Source organism: Mastacembelus armatus, chromosome 10 (assembly GCF_900324485.2).
Source record: "Mastacembelus armatus chromosome 10, fMasArm1.2, whole genome shotgun sequence".
NCBI classification, from domain to species: Eukaryota; Metazoa; Chordata; class Actinopteri; order Synbranchiformes; family Mastacembelidae; genus Mastacembelus; species Mastacembelus armatus.
The window spans coordinates 2,386,012-2,408,754 of NC_046642.1; the positions used below are offsets into that span (position 1 = coordinate 2,386,012).

The window sequence follows — 22,743 nt, forward strand, 5'->3', positions numbered from 1 at the left end:
ATGTTAACTACTTTATATACTTCTAATTTGAAGTATTTTATATACCGCTGGGTAGCTGACGTTAACTACCTTATATACTTCTAATTTGAAGTACTTTATATACTGCTGGGTAGCTGACGTTAACTACCTTATATACTTCTAATTTGAAGTACTTTATATACCGCTGGGTAGCAGACGTTAACTACCTTATATACTTCTAATTTGAAGTACTTTATATACTGCTGGGTAGCAGACGTTAACTACCTTATATACTTCTAATTTGAAGTACTTTATATACTGCTGGGTATCTTGTGAATTTCCCACCAGGGATCAATAAAGTTTGATGATCAGTCTGTATTTTGTTGGATCCATCTGATCCTGAAAAGGAACTAAAGTTATCAGATAAATGTAGAGCAGGAAAAAGTACAAGGTTTGTCTCTGACATGTAGTGAAGTCCAAGGATGAAGTAGGACAAAGTGGAAGTACAAAATCAGATTTATACTTCCACTCCTGCTGCTGTCTGAATATTTTTTTTCAATTACTCCAGAAATATTCCTCCCATCCCCTTAAAGATACTGACATACTTATAGCTGAAAATACTTCGTTTTACAAACTTAGTACAATTTTTTTCTTCTTTTTTTCCGAATTTAGCAAAAGTTTTCTTAGAAAATGTGACCTCCCTGTTAGTCGCACATTTTGCTTCATAAATGTTAAAATGACCGCAGAACCAAATGAAAGCGCCTTATTAAATTCATTATACATTAAAGAACATGCTAATTATTAGATATTTAAGGCCTGTATTGTTGTGTTGACTTCACAACAGCAGAGCGTGAATCAAACTGATGTTAAAATTATTATTATTATTTTAGACCTGTTAAAAAAAGGACGAAACTAAAATGCGAAATTTGGCCATGAAAACTGTGAGAACACAGGTGATCCATGGGTATGTTGTAGGTTTGTGTTATAATCCACTTTCTGCGTGTACAGATCCAGATCCAGATCCGGGGCCGGAGCAGACGCAGCCGGAGGCCGCAGTGAGCGGCAGGCCGTCGGGAGCAGACCCCGGGACTGAGCCGGTGCAGCCCGCGGAGGATTCTGGAGTCCTGCAGGTCTGACTGACGCTTGTACTGTATTTTCATCTTTTTTCTTTTTGCCCGTCAGGGAGACGAACAGCACATCTGAACACCCGTTTCTGTTCATTAGAAATGACGCATTTTTCATTTTTAACATTTCTGATTTCTCAAAGTTCAACTTTCATTTCAGTAAAATAGTCGCCGAAAATTCCCCGTTAAAGAATTTTCAGCACTGACAATATATAAATCCCTGTGGTTTCTTTCAGGCGATGAGCTGCGGCCTTTTTCGTTTTAAATGATCTATTTTTCAGCGGGTTCATTACAGGAAAACGTTTCAAATAAATAGTCTAATTATAACCTAATAATAATAATAGTTTCCCGGTTTTTGTCAGGCTACACTGACATGTTTATGTTTATTTTCTCCTTCAGCTCGTCTTTAACAGCAAATTACCAAATTTAAAATTAGATTTATTCCAAAAATAAGATGATTTGTGCCCTCATAACAGTTTCCTCGTAATTTTTAATGTATTTTTATCATCAGCCCGGTTCACATTAATTCTCTAATCAGTAATTTGGCTCCCATGACACCCGTTCAGGAAATAAAATGAATAATTATAAAAGCAACAGGGAAAATAAGGAGAAACCTCATCCGGACAAACACAGGAAAAAAAAAAAAAGTTTTGTTTCATTTTATTCATATTTTTCCAAATCTGAACACAGGAAGTACAAAGCTTCTGTCTTATTTTTTTTCCTTTTTCAGAGGAAACGAGTTGTACAGTTAGTGCATTCAATCCTAAAACGATGAAAAAATAGATTTGACTAAGAAGAAGAAGAAGAAGTGCTACATAAGGAGATGATGAGGTAAATCTGTCCAGGAAGAAACAAACAGAAGAAACAGATGAACTGATGCAGGGAGAGGGACAAACAAGACAGTCCACGCATTATCGTTATTATTATTATCATTATATACACATCAGATGCATAGAATACTTATTTCAAATCCATTTTTACATAAATACCTACTTTTTTTTGTGTATGTTTGTTTGCAAAAAGACAAAAATGAAAAGTGGAAGTGGTTGAAGCTGCTCCAGGATCAGCCCTGTAAAAACAACTGCAGTTCTCCTGCTGAAGTGACTTCATTGTTAATGATTCATGGGACTGACGGCTGATATTATCAGTATAATAATCCTGTGGTCACATTATAGTTTATTATTAATTATGATTAATTAGCATTTTTCTTGTTTTCATTTAATCCCATTAAAAAGACCCAAACCAACACGATACATCTCTGTTGTTCTCCATCAGAAACACATCAGTTCAGTCCTGCTGCCACTAACACTCCTCAGAGATCAAATCTAGATTCATCCGCTGCTGAAAATAGTCCCCCACAAATACACTGTTTGGTAAAAACTAGAGTAGAGTCAGAAAATCATGAGAGTTGGTTTGGATCTGTTTGTGGCATTTTGTTGACGACAGGAAAAAATGCTGGAGGTGTAACTGTAGTTGTTTTTCATTCCAACAAATCTTTGAATATAGAAAATGACCAGTTCCTCCAGCAGGAAGTGAAGAGTTTCATTTTTATTCTGAAAGACCACATCCACTTGTTAAATATCCTGTTTGTGATGCTCGGCACGTTTCCCAGAATGCTTTTATAGACAGAACGAGCACAGCAGTGTCTGCACATTGTTTACAGGATTTCTCACATCAACATCCCACTAAACATGTATTTTCTCATTTAGTAGCTGTTTTTATATAAACCTGAGGTTTTCTATCCACATGTTAATGTTTAGACCCATCACACAGCGGCTCAGTAAAGCCTGGGCTTCAGTGTTGCTCCATTTTTCCTGTATTCTTGTTTACACAGCTACCAGCAGCTATCGGCTGACATGTTTTTCTTATTGTGGAAACTGACCATATCATACTAACACTGGGTTCTTCTTGTCTTTTCGTTGTAGGTGCCTTCAAACCACAGCAGGGGCTTCATCTCGGTGAGTCGCTCATTTTAATGTTGGTGTCATTTATAATTTAATAATAAAATAATGTGCTGATGTTACATTTGCTGGGAACTACCATGGTTTGTACAAACTTCCTGTTCAGTTGAATGCAGCGACAGAGGCCGTAGTACTAGAAACAGACTGTATGAAGTGCTGGTGTGACCACAGGCCAACAGAGACCCCCCAGGTGTCAACATGAAACTAAAATCCTGCTCTGCTTCAGTCTGGGCTGTACGAGCATCACAAACAGGATTTTTAACAGGAGGATTAAAACTTTAATCTGGGTTCAGGGTCACATACTCCCTCCTGTTTTTCCTTTTCTGTTTTCCTGCTGGACGAACCTTATTTTCTAGTTTCAGACACGTCTCTGGGTGCAGCAGATTTGCTGCGAGCCGGCTGCCGTCTGTTGCAGACAGACGCTCAGAAACCTTCACGGAGCAGCTTCTCCTCTCGCTGTAGTCGTCTCTTTTTCAGGACGCTGGCTTCGTTTGGCACCAAAATCGACCGCCGAGTGTTCAGTCGACAGCTGTGACCACATTTGGACTTTTTTTTTTTTTATTTCTGCCTCTCAGAAGCGTCACATCTCCTCTTCAGTCCAACTCCAACAGGAAGTTGCAGTTTTTTTTTCTGTTTTTCCGTCATGCCCATAACGGCAAAGTTGTCTCTTTGATTTTCTGTTTGCAGGAGCGATGATGCCTTCAGGGACATCTGTCAGTCCTCGGAAAGGTGAGCTGTCCACTTCTGTTTTTGTTTCCAGCCGTGTGTGTGTGTGTGTGATTAAGTTTTAGAGTCTTGCTATGTTTTACATTACATTCAGCAGAGACATTTGAGCTGTAATCAAACTAAATTTAAGGCCAGAGACAGATTTGTCAACAGGTTTAAGTGATTTGATTCTGTTCTGCAGATTCTGATCACAAACCAGAGGCAGGTCGTCTTTAGGGACACACCTACACCAGACAGTCGAGGTCCAGCAAACTGTGAGCGCTGCTTACGTGCAGATTGATGTTTCACAAATGACTGATGCTCCCAAACTGCAGACAGATTTGTGAGACCTGCAGGGCTCCTGTATGACTCACAGGGATGATGTTTGTTTAGCTTTCATGTCAAAAAGAGCAGGAAGATATGAGCTCATGTTGCAACATCAAGTTATTTTGTAATTGAGGTTCCTCTCTGATCTTACGCGCCTCATCTGACTGAACAAATGATTTTTTTTTTTTTTTTTACCAAAAACCAGCCATGAATATTTTCTAACATCTTGGAAACTTGACTTTGAGTCTCTACAAAGACTTTAAACACGTTTAAGCCTGAGGAGATTTAAAACAAACCTGAATTAACGTGAACTAATCCAGTCTGAGCAGCTTTACTTTGTCTTTGCTGACTTCTAGTTTGATCACAGCTCAGTTCTGCTGCTTTACACTGTGGGAAGCCTGATGGTGCGTTCAGGGTCTGCCTTTTACACTTTTGTTTCACTGGATGGTGTGCTCAAGAACAGTTCTCTTTCTCCTTTGTTTTCAGCTTTATATTCATGTGGAAGAGCCAGAACCAAATTTGGAAAATGCTGATGAGAAATGAAAAATCTTCAGTGCAGTGAAAACACTGAACTACAGCTCAGCTCAACATTAGTCACCAGTTTGTTTCTGGACATTCTTTAAAAAGGCGTCAGAACACACACTTAAAAGTCTTACAGGTGTGTGTTAGAGCACGTGTGTGTGTGTGATGTGTGTGTTTGGCTGTGTATGATTGACAGCTGTGCGTCTATGCAGACTAGTCCTCGCTGATGACGTCCACGTCCTCCCCCCCGACCTGCTGTGTGGCCGCTCTCCAGCGGCTGACGTGCTGACTGCCCTTCCTCTTCTGCTGAGCTTCAGGAGACTCTTCCTCCAACTTCTGACGCTTGTGCTTCGTCCGGCGGTTCTGAAACCACACCTTCACCTGCAGACACACAGGTGAATTCATTGTAAGGTGATAAGCAGGACTCATTCAAAGTATCGATGTCACAACGTAAACACTCCTTAATCCTACATTTACAAGAGCCAAAGTACAATAAAGTACAAAGTCATTCAAATCAGATTGATATATATAGATATAGAGACAAGCAGTGGTGGAACATAACTCAAGTGCTGTACCTCAGTACAAACTACAGTACTTCACTATTTGTATTTTCTTTAACTGTATACTTCTTCACTATAGTCCAGAGGCTGATATAGTACTTTTTACTGCACTCCGTGTGTCTGACAGCTGGAGTTACTTTTCCAGTGTCAGTTTTTCTGCCCAGTGAAAACTTCAAACTGATGAGTGAGGCCTTATACAGTGTGATGCACAGTATCCACAGTTTATAAAGTACTTCAAAGTGGTCCAATCTTAAACAACTACTGCAGTGAAGTTCAACATGTACATTATTGCAGCAGGAATATTCATCCAGAAAGTTCAGATATCACAGTAAAACACAGACAGGGACCAGTTATCTATAAGCACAATGAGTACTCGTACTTTGATACATTAAGTATATTTTTCTGATAAGATTTAGATACTTTTACTTCAGTGGGACTTGTTTACCTTCAGTGTGGTACTGCTAATTTTACTAAAGTACATGAGTACTTCTTCCACCACTGCAGACTGATAGACACAGGGGTTCCTAATAAACCGACAACTGTACAAACTACAGCAGTAAAACTAGAAAAGCGAAGATAAACACAGCAGAGGTGGGAAATGCCTGAAAACGCAGGCAGCTACTGCTGCTGCTGTCAGTAATAACAGGATGATTTAATATCTGAGCGCTGGTAAAACAACTGTGTGACATGCAGAACTGTTAAAACTCGTCCTGGAGAAGCGAAGCCGCTGACTAAGAGCTCAGGTTGCACAATCTGTCAGAGTGACATTAAATCTGGATGACGGGCTCCAGATCGACACGATAGCCAAAGGCCCGAGGTGATACTTTAATATCGGATGAGACGGGACGTTGTGTAATTATGATACCGACGTCAGGCTGATGAGTCCACTGGTTAAAGACTCAAAGTAAAGTGCAGGGAGCTGGTTACAGACAGTTTCCCCTGATCACTGGAGAGAATTACCTATTAATTAAGTATTAATTACTGCAACAATTAGTCAATGAATCGATCAAGTAAAAAAACTGGTGATTTCAATTGTCGGATTAATTGATAATGAAAATAATCACTCAGTTGTTTTGATCTACTAACTGCTACTGCAGTAACAGTAGTAACACCTCAGTGTAAAAATCCTCTGTTCACAGTAAAAGTACTACATTCCAAATGTTACTGCAGTAAAAGTCCAAAAGTACCATCATCCAAATGTACCTGAAGTATCCAAAGTAAAAGTACTCATTGTGCAGAATGGATCTGATATTATTGATAGATTACCATAAATGCACTCAGCAGTAGGTCACTGAGTTTTAGACACTCGTCAATAAAACAGGCTGAGCCCTGATACTGCAACTGTACTGTAATGACCCACACTGGGTCCACTCTGAAGCTCATACAACAAATAAATGATCATGTATTATTATAGTTTAGATGAGACTTTTTCATCAGCACTTTGTAAAATAAAAGTAGCTCCACCTGCTACACATTAATGCATCAGTTATTATGTATGTCATATGCATTATTCTGCACTTCTGGTACTTTAAATACACTTTGCTGATGTTTTATACTTTTGTCTACTGCTGCAGCTTCTATATATTAACATATACTCACCAAAATAATATAGAGCTCAAGCTTTGGATCAGAGGAAACGCCGAACGCTAAATTTACAAAATTCATCGTCCTGGATTTAGGGATTTAAATGGTTGTGGTCTCTGGGTTTGGACATCACTTTCCTGTTGGCCTCTAACAAAAACTAACTGCCAAGTCAGCAACTTTCATAAACATGTTTAGGAATAATAGTTTCAAAATTAGCAGGATGTTTTCTTTCTGACTGATCACAGCCCAGAGAACATGGGTAATGTAGTTCAGCATAAAGACTGGAAGCAGAGGAAACAGCCAAAGTAACAACATGTCCGTCTGTGTACTAATAATAAATCCTGGTTCTGTTTTCACTTTGTTTTGTTCCTGTTAAACTCTGTGCTGAAGCTTTTTTTAAACCTTTTAAATGTATTTTGCTGCTAATACTCATTTTGAATTCACACAGTATTTGTCAATTGTGGTATTACTACTTTAAAAATAAAAAAGTCTTACTCCATGGCTGCAGTACTTTTACTTTTGACAATTTAAATATATGTTGCTGATACTAGTTGCTTTTACTTAACTAGAGAGTTTTAAACACAGTATTTGTACATTGTGGTATTACTCAGTACTTCCTCCACCACTAGTGAACAATGGCCGAGAGCCGTTTATTCAACTGAAGCGATCGAGGCCCTGGAATCTGGATCGGCAGGTGATCCCTCGATCACTGCGGTCCCTTAAAGTCTGGGGATGACTGCAGCTCCCATTGCTGTGGATTAATAACTGCTGATGGCTGATTCTGCGCTGACTGATGGATTACTCTGCTCTTGTGAAATCGGCTCATAAATAGTTGTGGATGATTCACTGGCGTCAGGGCTCGTATTGCCGTGGCGACCCGATGACAAACACTGTCAATCATGCCTGAGAAACGGCGGAGGGATCTGACTACGCAGCGACTCACTTCCTCCCATCATCCCTCCGATCTGGACCATCGCCAGCCGCCTGGTTTTATTCTGAGAGCACGTTAAAAATATTTACTGCTGCTTTTTTTATTATCGTATAAAATCTACCTGTGGATTCAGTCAGTGTTTGATCGTTCTTTCATTTTTTACTTACACTGAATTAAATGTAAAAGTTAAATTATGAACTAAAAGAATCAATCAGATTTTTAGGGAGCAGCTGTCTGACTTTTTTCTGAATCATTTGTTTTTGTTTATTTAAGGATTTTAATTATATTTAAGGATTAGTCTTAATTATCTTTCCATTTATTTAACGTTTTTTTCAATTTCAATTGTTGCTGAAACTCTTTTACTATTTAGTCTTTTACATCCACCTGAAACCTGATAACACAGCGTAAAGCCACGTCTCAGTTTCCCATGATGCCTACCTGCGTCTCTGTCAGGCACAGCCCACTGGCCAACTGTTTCCTCTCGGCTCCGACCACATAGTGATTTTTCTCGAAGGCTCGTTCCAGACGCAGCAGTTGAGACGGAGAGAACGCCGTCCGGATCCGTTTAGGTTTCCTGGAGAACGGACCATGAAGCAGCAGGTTCTCTGGGCTGCTGTCCTCCCCTGCACAGACACACACACACACTCATGGGTTAATAAAGGTCAGATCTGAAGATAAACAGTGGCTGAAAGTAGAAAAATCACAGACAGTACACAGAGTTTCCTGATGTGGGCAGTGGACTGGCAGTGAGACCAACAGGCTGATAAGTTACTGATCAGGCAGACTGGACACAGCACCAGAGACCCGAGAGGTCAGGAGCCCTGGACTTTAACCATTTCCCAGCAACAACCACAAAGAGACACAAAACAGTCCAAGAGACAAAACTTGACTACACAGACACAACACAACTACAGAGACAAAATAAAGACTCACAAAATGACCACAGAATTTCAACATCTACAAACATCTACGCCACAAAAAAAACTCAAAAGCACCACAAATAAACACAAAATGCTCAGAGAGACACAAAACAAAGACTCACGAGATGACACCAAAAAGTCACAAGACCACACGAAGAGTCAAAACAACTACAAGGAGTCACAAAATCACCATAGAGTCACAGAATGACCATTAAAAAGTCACAATGACCACAAAGAGTCAAAGAATGACCAAAAGAGTCATAAATCATAAAAAAGTCACAGGCCACAGAGTCACAAAATGACCACAAAGAGTCACAGATCGACCAGCCAGAGTCACAGAACAGCCAATCACAGAGTCACAGAATGACCACAGTCACACAATGAGTATAAAACATTACAAAATGACCACAAAGAGTCAGAACGACCAGCCACAAAATTACCAGTCATAAAACGAACAGAGTCACAGAATGAGCAGTCACAAAATGGCCATAAAAAGTTACAAAATGACCACAAAAAGTCAAGAATTTACCACAGAGAATCAGAGAACGACCACAAAGAGTCACAGAACGACCACAAAGAGTCACAGAACGACCACAAAGAGTCACAGAACGACCACAAAGAGTCACAGAACGACCACAAAGAGTTCCAAATCCAGACGCACAAACGACGTCTGGTTAAAGTCATTAAACGCCTTGTTTGACTCACCACAGAACAAATCCACAGTCACACAGAACATCTGGATTTATCTGAATATTTACCATCTCTGATTCATGTTTTCACTTTCCATTCCAGCTGTGACTCCTGCTGATGTCTGTCTCTCTCAATGCTTTTCTATTTAGTGACATGTTACATGGTTTTATGTTGCTCACTGTGACACTTGGATCTCAAAGTTCCTAACGTCATAATGTCACTAAAACGTGTCAGTCTGCTGCAGAAAACCCTACATGGGGGAGTTTTCAGACTGGGAAAATAAAAACATCTTAAAACATAATGTTCTGTTGTTTATCTGCCCCACACACTCAGAGCTGTGCACAGTGTTTCTCCTGTCAAACACTGAGCGTCGTTACCTCTTTAGGCTGTAAAAATGAAGGTGAAAGTACCTGAAAGTACCTCAGAACTGTACTTACATTGAGTAAATGTTACTTTTCACCTCCAGTTACTGAGGACAATGTTATTTAAAAGGAATGAGCAACAAAACTACAAAAATAAGTTATATAAGTGTATATGCACACAAAAATATTACAAGCTCCAGCTCTTTACATGCAAAAGTCTTTGGAGACCTGACATCCAATCTGAGCAGCTGAATCCATAGTCTGTGCAGGTTTTTATGCTAATCTATGACAAGAGTCTTCAGTACAGTCCTCAGAACTGCACATAAATACTGTACTTGACTAATGTACTTGGTTACTTTCAGCCAAAGGTCTGAAGTAGTTGGACTCTGTAGTAGGCTTTGTCTGCAGTAAACTGGATTTTTCTTCTGCTGGTTTTTGTCCTAACCACAGAAAACATCGTGGGAAGTCAAAAACAGAAACCCATTTGGTTATGAGACGTGTCGACGCGTCCGATCGAGACGGTGTCGGTAAAACTGCACGTTGTGTTTCTTTGTGTCCAAACCCACATTCAACATCTGCCTTAGTTTTCTGACCGTTTATTGAAATTACACGTAAATTTTTCAATGTATTTTACATAAAAACAAATCCATGCACTAGTTCTTTTTAACCGCTGCTGCTCGGCTGAAAGACACGAGGCCGCCGACACATCACACGCAAAAATGTTGGTTGATTGGCGGCTTCGAGGAGACGAGGAGGACAATGATGGCGTGCAGAAAGCAGACACGTGCTCACACCTTTTATCCAGCATTAGCTTCTATAATATCGTATTCATATGCAAAGTCGGAGTCGCGAGCTGTGGCTGTCTCGCCTTGCAAATGTGACGGTTGATTCCTGTTGAATGTCAGATGAGTCAAGACGATTCTTTAGCGTAACGTCGCGTTTCCAGGCGGGTCAGAGACACCACGTTGGTTTCTGCTGTACCAAACCACACAGGGTTTTCGAAGACATTCACAGATTAAAATATAAGTCACGCAGAAAGAATCTAAGAAAATACTGGAGATTTTACCGAGTCGCCCATGAAAACCACATAAAAACCAACTGAACTGTAACATGAGACGACCTGATGTGTTTATGTGCTTCTTACTGTGAATGTTACTGAAGTCATTTGACTGAAAATGTCAGTTCATCACACCTGTGGTTGACGACATGTCTGCACGCTGACACACACTCACGTATGGATCACCTTATTCTACAACTTAGTAAATATAATCCATATACTCTGTATATACTGACGAGTATTCCTATTTTATTTCTCTAAACTACTCAGCTACATTTGGATCAGGACCAGAATATGCTCACAGAAGAAGAACAGTCTTTGCACCATACAGAAGAAAAAACAGGCCCAACCAAACGTCAGCTGGTGTTTCCTTCTTCTTTGGTCTCCGATGACCTTCACTTTGAAGGGTTTACACCTTTAATGCAACAGCAGGTGACAAACTGGAGGCAGATAATGACAACGTGCAGCAGTGACGCAACCTAATGGCCTTAAACACACCTCACATCCTACGGCAACAGGAACACCAACAGTAAACAACAACAACAACAACAACCACACAGGCTAAACACAGTTTCTGTCCACGTCAGTTTAAGACATTTTCAATGCTCAAAGAAAAAAAGAGCAGTTGTTGTCAAAAGTATGTGGACAGCATGTGCACTTAGTTCGGATCAGTCTCCACTGTCTGAGACGACGCAGCCTGCTCTGTGCCCAAACATTGTGTTGTTACTCCAGCAGCCGCAGTAAGTGATGGAAAGAGCATCTCTGTATCACTGAGCTTCCTGTTGACTGACTTCAACTATTTATACTGAACCATGACGACTTTCAGTCTTGATTAGAGCTTGTTTCCATCCTCAGCTGATGAATCGTGGGAATTTTTCTGCCCAATGACTTAAAAACGTGGGCTCAGACTTTTTAGAGCGTCTCACCTTCACCGCAGCAGATTATCACGGAATCAGCGTAAACCAGAGCGAGACACTGAAAATCAAACACCGACACAAAGAACAAACAGCTGAGGGCAAAGAACAGACTGAGGCAGCAGAGACACAAGACGACTACAAACTGCTTTTTCTGTTTGCAGTCGTTTGTGTCTCCGTTGCTGGGTTTTATGTGGTTTTATGGTCTTGTGTGTCCCTGTGGTACTTTTGTCAGTCTGGTTACTTGCATCTATTGGCAGTTGCAGTACTTCTGCACCTATTTGTAGTCACTTTGTGTTAAGCACCTGTTTGTGGTCACTTCAGTCTTTGTTGTGTCTTTGTTTTGCAGTGGTTTTGTCTTTGTGATCCTTCTGTCTCTTATTTTGGTCGTTCTGTGTCTCAGTAATTGTTAGTGTGTCGTTTTGAGTCTTTGTAGTACTTTTCTACCTCTTTGCTGTCACTCGCCACCTATTTGTTGTTCCTGTGTGTCTTTGCAGTAGTTTTGTGTCTCGAAGTCGTTTTCTGACAAAAGGATCAACAGTCACTTCAGACACAGGCTCTGGATCAGGGACCCCAGTGGGTCCTGTCAGTGACCCATCCAATCTTCAGTTTGGATGAAAAACGATGCAGAAACAAAGACGTGCAGAGAGACGAGAACACATCACTGACTCTTCACTGCCAAACGGCTTCAGCTGCGGTGATGAGAGAAGAAGAAGAATGTAAGCAAACAGGTGATGAACTGTGAGCTGTCAATCAAACGGCTCAGTCGGCGGGTACCTGTTAGGCAAAGATGGCGGCGAGCCATCACAAACACACGGGGAAAACAAACAAACGGGCGCCTGATACTCTTCTTTCCTGCTCTTATTGCTCTTTAAAAGAGAGAAGAAGAAGAAGAAATGAGGAAGAGGTGAATGAAAAGTAAAACAGGAGGAAATACTGTAGTAGTAGGCTACCAGTACTAGAAGTAGGTAGTAGTAGCAACTGTAGTAGCAATAGTAAGAGTAATTGGCTAATAGTAGCAGTAGTACCATGCTAACAGTAGTACTAACAGTAGTAGTAGGTGTGGGCTAGTAGTAGTAGTAGTAATAATAGTAGTAGTGAGCTAACAGTAGTAGTATAGCAGTAGTAGTAGTAGTAATAGCAATAGCAGTACTGGGATAACAGTAGTAGTAGTAGGTGTGGGCTATCAGTAGTTGTATAGCAATAACAGTAGTAGTAGTAGTAGCAGTTGGTGTGGGTTAATACTAGTAGTAGTAATTATAGCAATAGCAGTACTGGGATAACAGTAGTAGTAGTAGTAGTAGTAGTAATAGCAGTAGTGGGATAACAGTAAGAGTATAGCAGTAGTAGTAGCAGTTGGTGTGAGCTAATACTAGTAGTATAGCAGTAGTAATAGTAGTAATAGTAATAGCAGTACTGGGATATTAGTAAGAGTATAGTAATAGTAATAGGAGTACTGGGATAACAATAGTAGTAGTAGTAATAGAAGTAGTGGGCTAACAGTAGTAGTATAGGAGTAGTAGTAGTAATAGTAATAGCAGTACTAGGATAACAGCAGTAGTAGTATAGCAGTAGTAATAGTAATAGCAGTACTAGGATAACAGCAGTAGTAGTAGTAGTAGCAGTAGTAGTAGTAGTACTAGTACTAGTTGCAGTAGATGGAGGTCGACAGACACAGGAAGTACAGGAGAAAAGTCTGCTTTAAATCTGAACATGAGCACAAGTCACTGCACTAAAATATATAGAGTTTATAGCGTTTTCCACCCAACTCTCTCAACTTCTCAAAGCAGCCCGTGATGTTCTACCACCCTCCGCCTGTTTCATATTGTCTCATATTTGTTGTTCTGTCATCTTTGTTTCTGTGTTGCAATTTACTTTTACTGTACATCGCCCACTTCCTAGATACTCTACACTTTACATTCTGGCCCTCTGTTTATGTATTGTTGTTATCGTTGTTTTAATGCACTCTATGTATTTCATGCTGTATGCTTCCTTTTTCCCTCTGTAAGGTGACCTTGAGACTTTGAAAGGCGCCATGAAATAAAATGTATTATTATTATTATTAAAAAGGCTTTTAATTTGAAATGTATCCACTTGTTTAATTATTTGAAGTATTTCTTTCCAACTATAAGATAATATTCATCTATTCATCTGTACTTCTCAGTACACACAGTGTAGTATTTTTAGTCTGGCTTGGAAAACCTTTAACCAAACAACAGACAGAAAGGAGGGGGGGCAGATGGCACATCAGGCTCCCCTGGCACTGAAAACAAGTCCAGACCTGCGAGAGAGAGAGTGTGTGTGTGTGTGTGTGTGTGTGTGTGTGTGTGTGTGTGTGTGTGTGTGTGTGTGTGTGTGTGTGTGTGTGTGTGTGTGTGTGTGTGTGTGCGTGCGTGCGTGCGTGCGCAGCATGCATTACTTTAACACAGAGACAGGACCAACAATAGGGACGTTTCATGTTACGGAGAAAAAGAAACAAAAATAAGAAAAACTGCTGCACCTTAACGCACCACAGCTTCACACGACCCTCGTGTTACTGCACTAAACTCCATAATTCAGTCTCCTGTCAGTTTATTAGCGTCTCTGACTGAAAGACACGGTGGACAAAATAACACAAACAGCTCTGAAACAAAAACTGAGCATTATTTCCTTCATGGAGGAGGATTTACTGCAGGACTGTTGGATTAGACCAGTCTGACATGGGGGTTCCTAATAAACTGAGCCCTGTGTGTAAAAGCCAGTTCTCATCAGGCAGCAACATTATTCTTCTGTCCTGTATGTTTTGGGTTCATACCTGGAACTGATCATTTATTCAGTGATCCTCTTGACCCTGTGTCTGTTTGGATCCGTTTCTGTCCCGGCGTGCACCTGCTCGGCTAACGGTCACCGTCCCATTACTGTTTACACGTCTGATTAGCAGGCCAGGAGCTAACACAACTAGCGGTGTTGCCAGACTTGATTAACAGCATTCAGCTCAAACGGTGCTCAAAACCACAGCAAATACAGCAGAAAACATGCAAATATGTAAAAGCAGGCCTGAAGCTGAGCAGAGAGGCAGCGTGATTACAATCAAAGCTGACAATGTGTCAGCAGGTGTAGCAGGCCAGAAAGGCATCAATAACACGGCTCTACACACACACACACACACACACACACACACACACACACACACACACAGGCGCTGGATGCTAAATGTGCTGCACCAGTATAAGAACGTCTGCAGGAAGGAAAGACGTGTCCAGTAAAACTACAAACAGAAGCATCACCAAAACAGCCTGAGAGCAGAGCAGCACACTGGGAAAACAACACCTGCACCGATCCCTGACCCTGACCCCAACGACTTTTATTCATATGTTTCCAGATAAACACTCCCAGTTTCCTATTGAAACTTAGGAAAGTTTGCATTAAAAGTAAAGCCACAGTTTCAAATAAGAGCAGCTGAATGTCTGGGTGGAGAAACACTGAGGGAGGAGATTACCTGTAGCACAAAGTCCCACCTGGTTTATTCAGTGTGACGTGTATTTACAGAAACACTGACTTCATTCATTCATTCATTTATTCATTAATTAATTAATTACCAGCAGCTTCTTCAGTTTCACATTAAAAGCCCTCCACAAAACAGCTGCTGCGAGGCTTTTATTGTGACGCATCTTAAGAGAATCTGATGATTTGATGATGAAAGCAGTGAAGAAGAGTCCAACACCATCAGAAGGAATAAAAACAGATGAAACAACCTTCACACCGATCTGAAGCCTCTGACAGGTTTCAGCTCATGCTTTCAAAATAAATCCATCAATAAAATAAATTGTTCCATTAGCATCGTGTCAATCAAGCCTGCAAATATATCTGTGCACTAATGTGCCATTTTCTTTCCCCATCAGCTCAGCAGATCCACAGTAGATAGAGTCACTGAAGAAAAGATTCACTTCCAAGATGTGCAAAGTGACCGACGATGAACAGAAGCGAACTAAACGTCAACACTGAGCTTCACAGAACAGAAACTTTCAGCACCGTCCGAGTTTCTACGTCCATTTAGCTTTTCAGTCACATGACCTTCCTCAGCAGGCAGAGTTGACACTGACACACATTAACACTGGGTGACAACAAACACACAAGACAGGAGAAAGAAAACCACAGAGGAGGTAAAAAAAAAAAAAGAATGAACGTAAGACGGAAAAGTTCGAATGACAACGTTAAATAAAAAGCTTTAAATACAGAAAAGGCAGATTGTGGTCTGTGTTCCTCAGGTCCTTACAGTACAGTGAGTATTTGTACAGAACACTTGTAGTACAGTGAGTATTTGTACAGAACACTTACAGCACAGTGAGTATTTGTACAGAACACTTACAGCGCAGTGAGTATTTGTACAGAACACTTACAGCGCAGTGAGTATTTGTACAGAACACTTACAGCGCAGTGAGTATTTGTACAGAACACTTACAGCGCAGTGAGTATTTGTACAGAACACTTACAGCGCAGTGAGTATTTGTACAGAACACTTACAGCGCAGTGAGTATTTGTACAGAACACTTACAGCGCAGTGAGTATTTGTACAGAACACTTACAGCGCAGTGAGTATTTGTACAGAACACTTACAGCGCAGTGAGTATTTGTACAGAACACTTACAGCGCAGTGAGTATTTGTACAGAACACTTACAGCGCAGTGAGTATTTGTACAGAACACTTACAGCGCAGTGAGTATTTGTACAGAACACTTACAGCGCAGTGAGTATTTGTACAGAACACTTACAGCGCAGTGAGTATTTGTACAGAACACTTACAGCGCAGTGAGTATTTGTACAGAACACTTACAGCGCAGTGAGTATTTGTACAGAACACTTGTAGTACAGTGAGTATTTGTACAGAACACTTACAGCGCAGTGAGTATTTGTAATGAACACTTACAGCGCAGTGAGTATTTGTACAGGAATAAACGCTGCTTTAAATTGGGATTTAAAGTCATAATTTACATTTTTAATCCAAAAATCTGCAAAGGCTCCACTTTTTCAAACTTTTACTTCACGTTTTGAGCTTGAGGAAAAACTGTCGATGTCACAGATGTAACAAAACATCTTTTAACTATTTCACAAAACACTAATCACTAACGAGAATAATTGATCATTTGATTGGTGCCAGTTGCCTGAACGAGGAGATAAAACCATGAGTCAGAAATATTTCTCAGAAGAATCTGAGTGATTGACGACAAAACACAGCCAATAAATTGCTCATGAAATCCATACAAATGTTACCATGACAACTGTGCAAACCTGGTCTTCTGAAGAAGACCATGAGACATGGCTGAGAGCGCCAGAACAGCTGCCACACTGTCCTGTCAGAGGCTGGAGGACTCCCTGCAGTCTCCTCTGGGACTCGAACGTGGCCCCAGACCTCAGGTTGAGACCCTGAACACCCGAACTGTCACAAAAAGATCAACCTTTGTCTCTATCTGCACACACCTGATCCCAGACCAGAGCAACAGGAGACTGTAAGCAGAGACTAAGGGATAAAAATGTGTGTGAGCTAATGGGGTTCACCTGTGTGACAGGTAACTCTACTCACTTTGACTGTTTATGCTGCTGCTTCTAGAGGAAAGTGTCCGAGCATCTCAAAGCTCTTTCTCCTGTGTGCCCTAGACCTCCATTGTCCAAAAACTATTAAAAACCCAGCAGGGAGCCACACCGCTGACCTGGCTCACATGGTTCTTCCTCACCAACAATGGGAGGCCCGTCTTTTTCCAAAAACCAGCTCCAGATGTATCTGTGAGCAGAGACTCCTCCATCAACACTCACTGCCACTAATACTCACTAGAGACCAGATGTGGATTCATCCGCTGCTGAAACTAGTCCCCAAAAGATGCAGTTTCCTCCAGATTAATAAAAGCTACAGTGAGAAGCTGTTTAACAAAGAGTTTTTCATTTAAACAGGAGCTGAAGTTGATTTTAAATATTGTGTTTGAAGATGTGAGGAGCTGCTGTTTAACTGCAGTTTACACAACTTTTCAATTCAAGATTATATTTTGGTATCGAGTCATATTGACATGACTTCACTCTGTTTCTAACTGCGTCATTTTATTCTGAAATGTCCCTTTATTTTAAATGTGATTACTTTCACTACAAAACTACTTGAATTTCCCTTCAGGGGTGAATAAAGTTTATCTCTTTATATTCAATAAATACAAGAAACATAAACGAACGACGACGCTGCCACATATTACCAGAAAGAATAAACACAGATCTGCACCTGCGTCACTGTATTTATGCAGAAATAAGTTTGTTAGAAAATGTCCTGATTAGAAGCATTTAGACTAAAATACAAGAGAGAACAGGAAGTGACACTACAGGTCAGAAAAAAAGAAAACTGTCCTTTAAAAATGAGGCTTCAGACACACTTCCAGTTTGGGCAAACAGGAAGTTTCCTGTGTTTATCCTAAAGTCCAAAAACCGTCGTAGGATTCAAACACATCAGACCCTCAGACTGAGCCCTGCGACCACGTTTGGGTCCAGTGCCACAGCTTGAGAAGCTAAACTATTGTCAGGATGATGTTATTTTACAGCCTAAACTGCATCCAGCTGTTTCCAGCTGTGGCCGTGCAGACGATCTGGTTTATTTCTCCTCCAGAAAAACCAGAACATTCATGTTGGTTTTTATTTAACACTGAATATAAAAGTCCACAAGTTAAATTAAGATCAGAGTTCAAATGTTTGTTGTTCTTCTTTTGGCAGTGTCAGAGATAAAAACCATCATTTTGGCTGCAAAAACAAAAAAACTACAAATGCATAAAATAAAAATGGGAAAATTAAAAGAGTGAGGCAGAAAATTCTAACATTATAAAATGGGAAGAAAATATTTTATGTGAATAAAAATTGGCTTCATTTCATATTTTACTTATTAAAATCTGTATATTATTCCCTGAATATAGAGACGAGTGTTTTATAGACAAAGCTATTAAGGAATAAAGTGATAAAACATCCTGTATTTTAATAGATAATGAAACTAATTATCTGCACAAGATCACAATGATGACGAGGGGAAAAAAACAAAACAAATCAAAGCTCATTTTACTCAGAATCTGGTCTATTGATCGGCTCAGCGTCGACCTGTGATGTGTCAATAAAGCTGATTTGAATTCGATCATGTTGCTTATTTGTCAACAACGACAGATGTTAATCCTGATGTGCCTGAAGCTTCAGGACAAACAATCAGAGAAAAACATTAAAGAAGCTGCAGGAGCCAGTGATTGGATCTGATCAGCTTCATGATCAATCCGCCATTCGATTGATCAGTGCTGGAACCTCATTTTTACTCAACTACTTTATTTCAGTCCAGTACTGAAGTTTTTGTACTTTACCTGAGTATTTCCAATTTGTGCTACTTCATCCTTGGACTTCACTACATGTAGTTAACATCAGCTACCCAGCAGTATATAAAGTACTTCAAATTAGAAGTATATAAGGTAGTTAACGTCAGCTACCCAGCGGTATATAAAGTACTTCAAATTAGAAGTATATAAGGTAGTTAACGTCAGCTACCCAGCAGTATATAAAGTACTTCAAATTAGAAGTATATAAGGTAGTTAACGTCAGCTACTCAGCAGTATATAAAGTACTTCAAATTAAAAGTATATAAGGTAGTTAACATCAGCTACCCAGCGGTATATAAAGTACTTCAAATTAGAAGTATATAAGGTAGTTAACGTCAGCTACCCAGCGGTATATAAAGTACTTCAAATTAGAAGTATATAAGGTAGTTAACATTAGCTACCCAGCAGTATATAAAGTACTTCAAATTAGCAGTATATAAGGTAGTTAACATCAACTACCTAAGCAGTATATAAAATACTTCAAATTAGCAGTATATAAGGTAGTTAACATCAACTACCCAAGCAGTATATAAAGTACTTCAAATTAGCAGTATATAAGGTAGTTAACATGAACTACCCAAGCAGTATATAAAGTACTTCAAATTAGCAGTATATAAGGTAGTTAACATGAACTACCCTGTGGTATATAAAGTACTTCAAATTAGAAGTATATAAGGTAGTTAACATCAACTACCCAGCTGTATATAAAGTACTTCAAATTAGAAGTATATAAGGTAGTTAACATCAACTTCCCAAGCAGTATATAAAGTACTTCAAATTAGAAATATATAAGGTAGTTAACATCAACTACCCAGTGGTATATAAAGTACTTCAAATTAGAAGTTTAAAATATTAAATTATTTTCAGGAGCAGAGATAAAACTTTAAATTAAACTTCAACCCTGATTTCATTTCCTTTTAAATATTGTAGTATTTTAGAGGCCATGACATCATTTTTTATTTTTATTTTTTAATAAGCTTTAGGTTTTATTCTGTGCACGTGTCTTATTCTATCTGGAATTATTATTGTTTTTGGCACCAACTCCACCTTAATTATTATTATTGTTATATTTGAATTGAAAACTCTGAAAATCTAATTTTTTATCTCCGGTAATTTTTTTCTTAATTCCAATAATTTCCTACTGAAGTGAATCAGCTCAGTGTTTTAATGATGATACAAAGATGTGATTTTTTACCGTGAGACTAAATCAGCTGCAGGAAAATGAGAGAAAATGTGACTTAGAAATAAAAGAAGCGTCTGATTTTCATTCAGCTCCAGCTGTGAACATCTGATTTTAGCCTCGAACATCTCCAGGTTTCTGTAATGATCCGAGCAGAACGCGGAGCTACAGGCCTGTCGGGGAGATGCTGCTCTCTGTTTCTGAAAACAGCCACAGAAACAAAAACATCTCGGCGATAAGAAAGTTCATGGAAAGATTCAAAGATCTGCTGTTTTTAATGAAACGTTCATTTTTAACGCGCAGGCGCTGTGAGGATTTCTGCTGTTAAACGACACTTTTAATTAACATTTGTACAGAGTCGAATTGGGAAAATATGAAATAAAACCCTTAAGACATTTCTGATGTGAAGCTGCGCAGCCGGGTGTCACTTTTACACTGAACATTTCCAGACTCGGCGTTAAATTCACAGTAAACCGACGCTGTTTAACGCGCTTCGGCCTCATGTTTGTCTGTGAACGTCTGATTTTCTGTGTCAGGTCGGTCACGCACCTCACGCACAGTTCACCTTAATTTATCAGGAAAAGTGAAGGGAGTTCCGGGCGTGGAGCTGGATGTTATTACGAGAGAGAAATGTGACACTAAACGGGCTAAACGAGAAACGAGCTGCACTGACGCAAAACTAAAATTTCCTAAACGCACATTTAAAACCTGTGTTGGCGCAGTTTCGATCCCTGAGAAGGATTTGAATAAAACAACAAGATGCAGATTAAATGGTGAGATGAAATCAAACCAAACAGCAGCTGGAAACAATCTGATTTTCTGCTTCTCAATAACTGATCAATACCTGAATCCATCATCGATACACGCTGTGAAAATGACTCCACGGGCGAACTGTCAAACGGCTCCTGCACCTCTTATCACCAGGAACAAGCCGTGTTGTTATTCCCACCTGAGAGTCCAACAGGCCCAGCTGAGGAGACAAACTCCTCACGTTTCCTGATCGGACCGACCCTGATTCGTGTTTCAGCAGCACAAACACACGCGCGGAAAAAACTGAACATTTAAATAGAAAAAAAACTACGAAACACAAAAAGCTAAAAAAAATATATATTGCACCTAAATCTGAAGACAATAAATAAAAAGAGGACATCGAGCTCCGCGCACCTTCCCCAGGCTCACCTTGGAAGCGGTGTCCCAGGTACCGGCTCCGCAGCACCCACGGGTAGAAGCTGAGCGCGTCCCGGTGCTGCGGGCTGAAGAAGCTCTGCGGGGGGATCTGCAGCGGGTGCAGCGGCAGCCCGCCGTGGCTCTGCGTGTGCGTCCCGGGCTCCTGGAGCACCATGTCCGGCCCGGCCGAATACAAAGTCCTCCCGCTGCTCCCCTGGAAACAGGAGCCGAAGACCCCGGCGGCGGCCGCGGGGTGCAGGGACTCCGGGAACCTGAGCGCCGTAGGCCGGATGGGCTCATCTCCGGAGCCGCCGCCGCTGTTCGCGTCCTTCCCGACCAGAGACTCTATGGTGAAGCATTTCTTGTTGCTGCTGTGCTGGAACATTTTAAACACCTGGAGCTGAGCGGATGAGGAAGATGGAAAAGATACTAACAAATCGGCGTCCAGTTGGTCCAGTTCCTCGGACTGGGGGAGCTCAGATTCCCAGCTTCCCCCGGAGAGCCATAACTCCCCTAGAGTCCGCGTGTGCGTAAAAGTCGTGCGCAAATCCGGATGACTGCACCTGGTCGCGGGTGAAGTTTCCTCTCACCTGCGTCCTGGGCGGTGTCTGTGGCCGCACTTCGCTCCGCTGCGGCCGCTTCGTGCAGGATGAAACCGAACTAACTCCAGTCCAAGTCTCGGGCAAAGTGCGGCGCAGGTTCTTCCGAGCGGCAGCCGGGTCTGAGTAGAGAGCGGCGGGGCTGCAGGGCTCTGATCAGTCGGTGTCTCCTCACGCCTCCTGCCGCCACATGCTAGAGCCTGAGCCGAGCCGGGAGTGTGTGTCAGTCAACAGGCTGCTCGGAGATACCTGCCCTGCCCTCCCTGCCAGAGGTGTGCTGAGCATGCGCACAACAACCTGCTCCGACTGCCATTTTGTTGCTGGAGGGGAGAAGAAGAAGAAGAAGAAAGAGAGGATTATTATTGATTATTATTAATTATTAACTTTTAAAACCTGCTGCCTGGTGTCCGGGTCTGTGCGGCCGGTTCTTCTGGACCAACTTCATCACGTGAAGTTGGATTTTTATAGCAGGATTCAGAAATAGCCTGAAAAGTTCGATCCACCTTCTGCAAAAACTCAACAAATGTGTAAAATTGAGCTGAGAGCGTCTTTTTAATGTTGGGAAACTATAATAAATGTTACAATAATAATTTTTAAATAAAAATTTATTGTGGTTTTTTTTCTGTTCTGATTAAATTTACTGCTGTAAAATCATTTTAATCCTTTTGTTCCTTAAAGCCGCTTCTCATTAGGACAGCAGGATGTCGCTCTGTGGACTGGGGGCATTTCTAAATTAGCCAACCAGCTTAGAGCTAAAACTCAACATCGTTTCAATCATCTGATCAAAACTGAAACGTATTTAAAAAATTAGGATTAAATTG

At 40.7% G+C, this 22,743-nt stretch overlaps 1 protein-coding gene across 1 annotated transcript; it reads right to left on the reverse strand.

Moving 5' to 3' along the window:
- Nucleotides 1-1,879: 1,879 nt before the first annotated feature.
- On the reverse strand, nt 1,880-22,121 carry emx3 (empty spiracles homeobox 3). The gene is made up of 3 exons (XM_026330430.1): nt 21,336-22,121; nt 8,111-8,295; nt 1,880-4,978 (listed from the first exon to the last, which is right to left on the reverse strand). The coding sequence occupies exons 1-3, from the start codon at nt 21,706-21,708 to the stop codon at nt 4,811-4,813; spliced, it is 726 nt and encodes a 241-aa protein (XP_026186215.1). The 5' UTR covers nt 21,709-22,121; the 3' UTR covers nt 1,880-4,810.
- Nucleotides 22,122-22,743: the final 622 nt, after the last annotated feature.

Bases quoted from the DNA above. Each gene is read 5' to 3' on its own strand.
- emx3 (XM_026330430.1), bottom strand. From the start codon at position 21,708: ATGTTCCAGCACAGCAGCAACAAGAAATGCTTCACCATAGAGTCTCTG. The intron at 8,296-21,335 runs GTGAGCCTGGGG...GTGTCTGTGCAG, and splicing joins CCTGGGACACCGCTTCCAAG to GGGAGGACAGCAGCCCAGAG. The intron at 4,979-8,110 runs GTAGGCATCATG...GTGTGTCTGCAG, and splicing joins TGTGCCTGACAGAGACGCAG to GTGAAGGTGTGGTTTCAGAA.